General features: G+C 46.9%; 1 protein-coding gene across 1 annotated transcript; it reads left to right on the top strand.

Annotated features, from left to right (window-relative positions):
* Nucleotides 1-4,983: 4,983 nt before the first annotated feature.
* Nucleotides 4,984-10,628, top strand: FCER1A (Fc fragment of IgE receptor Ia). Its single transcript, XM_042924736.1, has 5 exons — nucleotides 4,984-5,145; nucleotides 5,742-5,762; nucleotides 6,796-7,050; nucleotides 8,540-8,797; nucleotides 10,238-10,628. The coding sequence occupies exons 1-5, from the start codon at nucleotides 5,088-5,090 to the stop codon at nucleotides 10,435-10,437; spliced, it is 792 nt and encodes a 263-aa protein (XP_042780670.1). The 5' UTR covers nucleotides 4,984-5,087; the 3' UTR covers nucleotides 10,438-10,628.

Genomic DNA, 10,628 nt, shown 5'->3' with positions numbered 1-10,628 from the left:
CTTCACAAGTCCAAAGGCTCCTTGCTCAATACTCACACAATAAATCACACCTACGGCTTTCCTTTCTGCCAACGTCTCTCTAAACCTTTCGTGACATCAACTCAGTGAACACTCACAGCAACAGGTGCCAGCACTGCCTCCATTTTCCCAGATATGAGGCTGAGGCACAGAGACGCCGAGCAATTTGACAGGGGTCACATGTCATAAGTGGTCTGAGCTGAGAATCAAACCCCAGAGCCTGTTCAGAGCGGCACTCTCTCATCAGTCTTACACGTAATCTCTGTAAAATATGTGTGGACAATAATTTATTTTTACACTTTATGTTTTAAAATTTAATGCAATAGTCTAACATATTATACAATTTTTTTTTTAACACCACCATGCCCTCTGAGAATCTTCCTTAACAGGCGAATAATTCTGTTCTCCCCATTCGGAAGGAAAACTCGGGTCACTTCAACTGATCTGCATTTGTTGGAAGGCAGGAAGGCAAGTCTGAGGGCCTCTGGGTCTCCGAGCTGGAACCCAGCATTTATAAGGCGAAGTTCACGGTCAGTTTGCCTGAGCACACGTCGTGGCTCAGACTGCTTCCCAACTACAGGATGCCACCGAGATGCCTCATCTGGAGAGTGAGTGGCTGGTTACGCATCTCAAAGACAGGCCGCATGGTACCCCAGATACCACAGGGCACGTCACGCTCAGGCAGTGGTCCAGCCCTAAGAAATGTTAGGAGACTGATTCAAGGGCTTTCTCTCTGTATTTTATGGTGTTAGGGGACACCCAAGAGATGTAACACTAGTTAGGAAGCCTTTGCCCAGTCGACCGAATGTTTACGACTAGGAGCATGACCGTGCACCTGAGCCAGGTCCTTCGACCGCTGGCAGCCTTTAGCTGGATATCTGGTAGGACTCACCTATAAACAGTCTATAGGATATTAGCTCTTGCCGTATCACTATATAAAATCCGAATACTATGATCACCTTTGAATTAGAGCAAGAGCATATTCTATCAAAATCAGGTACTAGAAATATATTTCGTGGCTGGTCTCCACTCAAATCCATGTTTCTGTGAAAAATCCCACTGAGTGTCCCTTCCATGTCAGAAAGCAGTTCGTCTCAGTCTTCTAAAGACGGAAGGAAAAGATCATCTTTGAGATTATTTTCTGAAGTCTTATTTTTCTTTTCTTGGGGGAAAAAAAACCCCTCTGTCCACACGCAAAATTGTGGCTTCCGTAAGCCCTGTCCCCATCTCCTTTTCAGTGGTATTCACTTCGGGAGTCCTGAGAGCTTCCATTTATTTCTCCTGGATCTACCCAAAGCAAGGAACTGTTCAGGTCAAGACAAGAATTAAAAAAAAAAAAAGGTAACACCACTGCCTTTATTGTGAAAATCCGTCAGGCGGCCAGCACTGTTATTGAATCTGCTTTCCTGAACAGACCCCCGTCCTGGTGGCAAAGAGAGCTGATGACCTCCTGGCCTTAAGAATCTAGATTAAGAGGTACAACTCTCTCTCTCTTCTCTCCAGGCACATCTATGAAATATACATAATAAATATGTGACCATGCCAACAGCACTGTGTGACTACGGATGGAGAAGTCATCCCGTGAAGCCAAGAACAGAAACTGTAGAACAGGAGATTGGACCGGATCAGTGATTTCCCATTTGTGGGTTACAGATCCCTGGGAATCCAAATAATTTTGTGCGGGGCCCATGAATCCACGTGTACTTTGAGCACACTGCGTAGACTGGATCGACAGACATCATATGGAAGTGGTCGTGAGCCCAGGCTCTTTAGCAAGACTGCCCAGTTTCAAATCTTAATTCTTCCACTTAGCAGCTGCATGACTAGACAAATCACCCACCTTCCCTGTGTTTTCGTTTCCTCATTTTTTAACCACATAAAGTTGGTGGGAGCAAAACAGATGAGACCTGTTGTGTGCTTAGCCCTGTACCTAGTCCTCGGGGAGAGATCGGTGTTTTTACCAAGTGCATTCACACCACAAGCAGACAGCTATTTTGCTCTTTCATCATTTCACATTCCCATGTCACATGGACCTTGCCTTGTGCTGGAGAACACAGAGAAGAAAAAGCCAACAAATTAGCCCTCTGTCTGCTTCCCAATTTTGGAGAAGGGCACAAAAACCCAGAGACCCGATGGGCCGACCCTTCCTCTGCTACCATGTCCCAAATCATAAAAGTCCCCATCGAAAGCCTTTCACTCTGGATCCAGCTGCAGAGATGAACCCCAGCTCAACGGCCCCGTCGTTCACGCGTGGCTATTGGCCTTTCCCTTCTCCACTGCTCCCAAGTGAAATAAATACAAACTGAGGTTTCCAAGAACCAACAATAGGTCACAATATGGGATACAGATGCTGTCTAGGAATACCCAGATTGTAAGGCTTGTGGGAAGAAATGAGATTAAGACCCAGTCTACTGATGTCAGTGAGCATACTTGCTCAGGCGGGACATACAAGGAAATAACAGCACATCCCAGCCAGAGACCGGATGTCAAATTTAGGGGACTTCGTTTTTAGGTAAGGGAAAGGATTGTGGAATTCAACTGGTGTATCAACCCATTATTCCAGGGTGGAGAGGCGCTACTGCCTTATCTTAGTGTTGATCTGTTCCTTTGGGTACCCGTGGTTGTATGCCACGGGGATGATTTATTCTTCCTGATGTTGATGCTGCTGGTTTTGTTGTTCCTTTTGTTTTTGTCTCAGGGCTGGATGGACAGGGTGGTTTTTGAAGCTCTCATGAACTGCTTTTGCTGACTCTGCAAACCGTTCGCCCTCACTACTGCCAAAACACTACCTTCATTTCAACAGCAGACACCGAATCAAAAGTTTCAGGAGGCACACCAAATGGAAGTGGTCTCTCTCACCCCCAAAGCTTGTACTCACCCCCCCCCCCCCAATTCAAGAAGGAGGTGTTTGGACAGGGTAGAGTCTCAGGAGGAAGCTTTCAAACAGACTGTGTGAGTCACAGGAAAGTGTCTCCGAAGGGCAATGTCATGGTCAGATCAGTGTCCTAGGAAAAAGCACTATCTCATAAGTGCCCCGGACAAACTCTCAACAGCGTGATAAAGTAGATCTCTCTCTCTGCCAGGACCTTGCCAGTCAAATGTTGCTCTGATGGCACCATAAAAACAGCTTCGTCCCCATTTCTTTCACCTCCTCCCCACCCCCACTGAACACCTTTTTGTGTTCAAGTCTTTCCTTATCATGCTCACTTCATCATGATTATGAAGATGAATGAGCTTGCTTTATGTAAATAAACTATGCCACCTATCAAACAAAGGAGGGTGACCATTTGCCTTAGTCCAGTTAAATGCAGGTTTCTCTTAAAAGTCTTTAAAAATTTTTAATATTTATTTATTTTTGAGAGGGAGAGAGAGCGCGAGCAGAGGAGGAACAAAGAGAGAAGGCGACACAGAATCCAATGCAGGCTCCAGGCTCTGAGCTGTCAGCACAGAGCCCAACGAGGGGCTCGAACCCACGAGCTGTGAGATCATGACCTGAGCTAAAGTCGGATGCTTAACGGACTAAGCCACCCCGGCTCCCTTTAAAAGTCTTTAATAATGGTACTAAAGAAGGAGAAGACCTACTTATGGAGCCTCTTTTACATACTAGACACTGGGTGATGCACTTCACGTGTTTATCAACTTATTACACCTCACAATAAAGCTGTGACCTTGAGGCCGTTATTGTCCCTGTATTATAGGTAAACCTTAATGACAAATACTAGGAGTATTTGAATTCAGATCTTTAAACCCAAACAATCTGCCTTTTTTCAAAATGACTTGCTGTTTTCTTTAAAGATCTGTCACTAAGCCACCACGTGGCCTAAAACCAGTCACCAGCCTCCCTTATCTGGAAATTTCTATGTATGAATCTTTGTAGCCCCAAATTCTCTAATGCCATAGAAGCTAGACGTTTTGGTTAGGTCTGCCTGCGGAGGATCTTTATGGTTGATTCGGGAGACTTACTCCAACAGTCTGTAAGGAAAAGCATGGTGGGACAGAAAGTTAGCAAGGTGGGCCTAGCTAACTTCATACTCTCCCGCCTGCTTCAGAGTTTCGGCAAGGACCTAATAGAATAAATACTGCATGTAAATAAAATAAAATATAAAATAAAATAAAATAAAATAAAATAAAATAAAATAAAATAAAATAATAAAATAAAATAAAATAATAAAATAAAATAAAATAAATAGAATAAAAGAGTAAAATAGAATAAAATAAAATAATAAAATAAAATAAATAGAATAAAATAGAGTAAAATAGGATAAAATAATAAAATAAAACAAAATAAAATAAAATAAAATAGAATAAAATAGAGTAAAATAGAATAAAATAAAATAAAATAAAATAAAATAAAATAAAATAAAGTAAAATAAAATAAAATTCACCCTGTGAATGTCAAAGACGACGGACATTTGTGGAGCTATCATCTCCAGCATCCGTCAACAATACCAAGTCCTGCGAGAAGGCAAGCATCTCTGGCCTAGAGCTAAAACACAGAGTAATTGGTCGAAGGGGTCCCGGGGGGAAGAGAGCTGGTATGGGCTGAAAGGGGAAAGGGTGGTCATGCTGGAAGATTAGAAACATAAAAATGGATAGACGCTGGAAAAGAAAATAAATTCTAGAACAGACCCTGGAAGCTATGGTCTCACATCTGTCATCCTGTGTTGTGAGCCCCATCAAGACCCAGTAGAAGAGGCGTCTCTGAAAACAGCCCCGGTTTGGCTGCTCAGAGAGTGGATCCTCAGGGAATCGGATGAAAACGGGAGGATTGGCGGGCTCGTGGACCAGCAGGAAATTAGGTAACAAGAGTGATGGTGGCTCCAGAGAACCACGACCGAATGTCAGCAATTTCTGGCCCCAGTAAGGGAGTGTGCTAGGAGGCAAATATGAAATTGCCCAATTAGGTGCTACTCTGAATATTATCTCCAGAGAAGAAAGCAAACCCAGGCGCAGCTGATGAGTTAACCAGATATGATACAGAAAACATTTCCTTCTCCTTTCTGGCTTTAAGTCTATTTTAAGGCGTTAGGTCTCTCCCGTCGAGTCGGCATTTGGGAGCCAGGGAGGCGATGTCGGTTTTCCTGGGAGGCCCTGCTCTGCTGTGGACAGCACTGCTGCTCCTCCTCTGTAAGTAGAGGCTCGGCGGCCCCTCCTGGAGGGGCCGACGTGGGTCTGGGTAGCGGCCGGGGTAGGAACGTTGGCAGTTTTCGTGGTGAACTTTTCTGGGCTCTGTGCAAACCACAGGGCATCTCCCGGGGACTCTGTAGTGGACACAAGCTGGGAGCAGAGCAAATTGGGCTGAGCAGGACCTAAGGGGGAGCCAGCCAGAAGCCCGTTCTTGCAGTCATTCTGGCATCTCCCAGAGGGCAAGGGAGGGAGGGCAGAGGAAAGAGAGAAGCTCTTTCTCTCCCTGGGTCAGATTCCTGAGAAGATGGCTGACCCCTTAAAACTCCATGGATGTTGGGGGCGCCTAGGTGGCTCAGTCGGTTAAGTGTCCAACTCTTGATTTCTGCTCAGGTCAGGATCTCACGGTTCATGGGATCGAGCCCTGCGTTGGGCTCTACGCTGACAGCACGGAGCCTGCTTATTCTCTCTCTCTCTCTCTCTAAATAAACAAACAAACTCCAAGGATGTAGACCTCATCACCACCCCCAGATCCCCATCCTCGGGAGTCCCAGAAGACTGGGCAGAGACACTAACTTGTCCTCTCTGAACTTTTGCAGATCCAGATGGCATGTCAGCAGGTGAGTGAGTCCTTGCTCCGTCAGTCTCACCGTGGCTGGGCACACTCCCCCCTACACTGTTTCCCATCACCCCACCACCTCTGCTTTCTAATGATTAGGCATCTGTCCCTCCCTGACCAACCTGAGCCCCACTCCCTCCCTGCCTGCCTTCTTTCCCCCGTTCAACACCTGCTCACATACCACCCCATTGTCTCGAGGCACCCCACCCCTTTCTATGCCAACAACCATGTCAGCGGAACATCTAAATGCCCCACCCCTGCCCAGCCTGCCCCACCCCTGCCCAGGCACTGCCACACAACCTCATTCAATACTTGCATCATCATCATGGTTAGTATTGCCGCCATTTTATAACTGAGGGCTTTGCCTGATTAAGTGCTTGCTGGGGGTCGCGCAGCTGACCAAGGGCCAGCATCTAACAGAATCCCCTGGGGTCCAAGTCCAGTTCTGTTTCTGTACCTCATCGCCACTGGCCGCTTCCCAGGCTTTGGTCAAATTTGTACCACATCTCTTTGTTCCAGAAAACCTATTAAGACTGATTCTCCCGGTGCTTCTCACTTCCTTCCAGAATTGATGTGGATTTTTCACTCCATATCCACTCACAGTTAAATAGTCATAAAAATTTAGAACTGGGAGAGACTGTTTCAGCTAGTCTAACACATTTATTCATCCATTATTCACACGTTCATCCACTCAGCAAATATTTAATGAACATGTCCTCTGTACCAGCCATTGTGCTGAGCTAGGGCTGAACAGGATAGACATCGTCTCTGCCTGACCAGAGGCTGTAGTCCTCGCTGACAGATACTGGCATGGAAATCAGGAGGACTGAAGTGGTTACCCTATGTTGAACTCGTGTCCCGTCTTTCCCCCTAGTTTGGGACTCCCTGGGGCCACAACACTGTTTCCTCCTTCCTGTTTCTTATTAGTGGCCGTACAAGGGTAGACTGACCACTAACTGTCTATTGCCATATCTGTACTTTGGAGCCCTTTTCACTCCCTCTATATCTCTTCCCACAATTTGATCTTCTCAAAGACACCCGGGAACCTACAGTGTCCTTGAATCCACCATGGACTCCCATATTGAAAGAAGACAATGTGACTCTTACATGTAAAGAGAACAATTCTCTTGAACTCAACTCTACTGTGTGGTACCACAACAAGACCAAGTTGGGAGTGACAACTTTAACTTTGGACATCGTGAAAGCCCAAACCAAAAATAGTGGGGAATACAGGTGTCGGAACAAAGGATCCATCCTGAGTAAACCTGTGTCCTTGAAAGTCTTCAGTGGTAAGTTCCAGGACTATGGAAAGATAGAGTCCCCCATGTGAGGAATGGCCCATCTGGAGATGGGGAGAGATCAAGTTATTCCGGGGCTTGGTGCACTGGGGTGGGACTCAGGGTCTCTGTCTCAAGACCTGCCTGTCTCCTTCCACTACTCCTGCGTGGCCCCACCTCCTTTCGGGGTCCTGGCCATCTCCCATCTCCCAGTGGGATCCTTCCAGTCTACCTCACCCCTCTTTTCCTGCTTGGGGCAGATGTATATGATATGCTCACACGGCATGTTGGATATGTGAACACTGCAAGGAGCTGAATATCTGAAATGGGATCAAAAGGTCAAATTTGGTCAACCGTTTCCACGAGCCACGACCTGGATATCAGGTTGCTCTCTTAGTTTTGAAAGACATTCACATAGATCCCTCAAGACTTCCACTTTTACTAAAGAACAAATGTTATGTTTGCCCCAATTTCACGACTGCTATTGCCAACCACTAGGACAGCATGTTCAGGCACATGCGGGCTAGTTAGTAAATGCTGGATGAACCAAAGAATGACTTCATTTAAATGGCTAGGTCATGGATATATTTGGCTTTACATTTTTTAATGCAAACATACTTTAAAGGATAAGCTTACTTTATGTCTTTCTCTTGAGTGAAAAGAGGTGTGGTGACATCCCTATGCATATTCCAGACACAAACGAAAGCAGCAGGGGATAGCTTCTTTATTTCCTTGGAGTGGATTCTAGAAAATCCTTAAGGATCACTACTAAATAAACTGTGCCCTGCACAGCCTAGCCAGATCTTTGTTCCAAATTCTCCCTCGGTGAATGCCTGTCAATTCTCACGGTGACATTCGCCATACGACCCAACTCTTAGACTTTACAGACTCCTCGTTAACAAGTATTCGTTGAGTACCTACCAATTCTGAAGTAATTGTGTTAGGCACTGGGGATATAATGTAAGGATCGGACGTGGTCCCTGGCCTCCTGCAGTATGGAGCCAAATGAGGAAGAGGATATTAAGTGAGTAACTACACACATAATTAACATGGGCATGCATGTGCTGGGGAACTTTCAGAGCCAACTATGATTGACGGTAGAACTAGGGAGCCCCTAAGAGACGGGAGGATGAAAGAGACCTGCCCCTAGGCGAGGACTCCCTGGACAGAATAGTCTTATTACCCCGTAGTGACCAGAACTGGCGTCTACAGAGCTGTAGGGAATACTGGCATTCGAGCCTTCCGTGGACAGGCTCAGCAGAGATGTCCGAGTGGTTTCATGGCCCCAGACTCCCTTTTCAGGAGGCGAGAGGATTCATCAGTATAGAGGACAGACTCGAAGCGTGATTTTGTTTTTCCTTTTTCTTGCCCTTCTGAGCCAAGAAACGGGTTAATGATAAAACGTGGTTCCTGACGCAGACTCTGCATGACTGCTATTTTTTCTGTCTCTCTGTGTCTATCCATCCATTTGCCGTTAAATAACGTAACGACCCCTCTTCAGAGTGGCTGCTCATTCAGGCCTCTACTGAGATGGTGCTGGAGGGTGAGTCCTTCCTCATCAGGTGCCACAGTTGGAGGAATTTGAATGTCAAAAGAGTGACCTACTACAGGAATGGCAAGTTCCTCCGGTTCTGGTACGACAACTACAACATCACCATTAACAATGCCACAGAAACAGACAGCGGCACCTACTACTGCACGGGCTGGATTTCGAAGCAAAATCACACCTCTAACTTCCTCAACATCGTTGTGAGAAAAGGTGAGATGGTAAAGAAGGAGGGGAGCCCACGGCAGGGGAAGGGAGAGGGAGGACACCCGAGCCTGAAGTGGCTGCAGCATGCAGAATGGGACAGCCGGGGTAACTTGTCCAGCCCACAGGCCTGCAGGGAGGAGGCCCGGGGTGGGCAGCACATCTCTCAGTCTCTGGTGGAATCTGCATGAAGACTAAATGAGGGGATATTTGTGAAACGGATGTCTAGCCTGTTAATAAGCACCACCCAAGCGTAACGGATCGTGATCAATGGTTCAATCCCAAAGTCCTCTGTGGCTCCCGGGAAAAACACTTCTAGTTATCAAATTGAAAGGGAGGCTCAGTGTTGGAGGAATGCAGGTGGTGTAGAGCTTGAAGACGCCACGCTTGGGGAGGAAGCCTGGGGACGGAGACCCACACACCAGTGGGCTGTGTGACTGGGTGGTGAGGAGACAGAGCCTCATGAGGAGACCCCGGCAGGTGCACTGCCTCTAGGGCCAAATACGAAGATGCTCTTTCCAAACTCTAAAAAGAGAGGGAGCCTTTGGACTACCTGCCCTGCAAGGAGGAAATTCGACCTTTTGCTCGGCAGACGTGGCTCATACTAATGCCTAAAAAAGCATGGGACCAGAAGCCAGAATTGAGCTTTAATGTCAATATTCTGTTAACCAGCCTGAGACCTAAGTGCTATTTAATTGTCATTGGCCTTCTGGTATCCTTATCTGTAAAATAAAGGGCTTGGTCTAGATGTCCCTTGAGGAACTTTAAAAATACCGACGTTTGCATCTCATCTCTTGAGATTCTGATTTAATTGGTTTGGAGGACTGAGCATCAGTATTTTTAAAAGCCCTTTCAGGTAACGGTCTTGTGCAGCCAGTGCTGAGAGCCACGGGTCTAGGTGATCTCTACGGGATTTCTGGCTGTAATATTCTGGAGCTCTATAATTCTAGGATCATCACAAAAATCAGTATCTTGTAACCAGAATAACAAGAGAGGGAAATTGGAAGGCAGCTTAAAGAGGCTCTGGCCCAGTGTCTTCATTTCCCCCAACGGGCACGCGGTAAATGATGAACGATTCAGAAATGAGGCACTGGTGAACCTCCACCCTCCCCAGCCTCGCCATCTCCTTTCCACCCTCAAGTCAGACGTGGGCCACTGCACCTGTGAGCCCCAATAAAGAGATCGCCTTTCCTGTGACCTTCCCCACTGGGCACACTGGCTAGAGGAGCTACAGGCTGGGGCTTGAGGGAAGGTCTCAGGAGTCCCGGGGCTCCAGGAAGCATAGGCAGAGGAACCCAAGTCCATGAGTGTTGCCCTCGGGTCCCAGCCAGCATATCATGCTAGCGCTGGAAGACAGAGGACCATTCCCGGTTCCTCTCTCAGGGAGGATGAAGCCCTGAGCCCCATTTTTCGATTCCTCATATGACGTATGTTTCCTGTTGCATCCAGATTCCCCTCCGGAGCACCAAAGCAAATACCACTGGCTACAATTTGTGATCCCATCGTTGGTGGTGCTTCTGTTTGCTGTGGACACGGGGCTGTTTATCTCGACCCAGCAGCAGCTGACCCTGCTCTTGAAGATTAAGACGACCAGGAGGAGCAGGAACCTTATGGACCCACGTCCCAAGCCAGACGCCAAAAAGAACTGATGTTGCTGCTTGGGAAACATTTGCAACGGCAACCTCTTTCTGGCATCAGCGATTGCTTCTCCGTGGTCAAACACAGCTCGCAACGCACACGGGAGCGTCTGGACGCAAGGCTTTACAGACCTGCTTCATTAAACCAGCTGAAACTGCTTACATGGCATGTGACAGCAAGGGCTCAATAAACATCACTTAAA

This window comes from Panthera leo, chromosome F3 (assembly GCF_018350215.1).
Source record: "Panthera leo isolate Ple1 chromosome F3, P.leo_Ple1_pat1.1, whole genome shotgun sequence".
NCBI classification, from domain to species: Eukaryota; Metazoa; Chordata; class Mammalia; order Carnivora; family Felidae; genus Panthera; species Panthera leo.
This window is presented reverse-complemented; position numbering and strand designations above follow the sequence as displayed.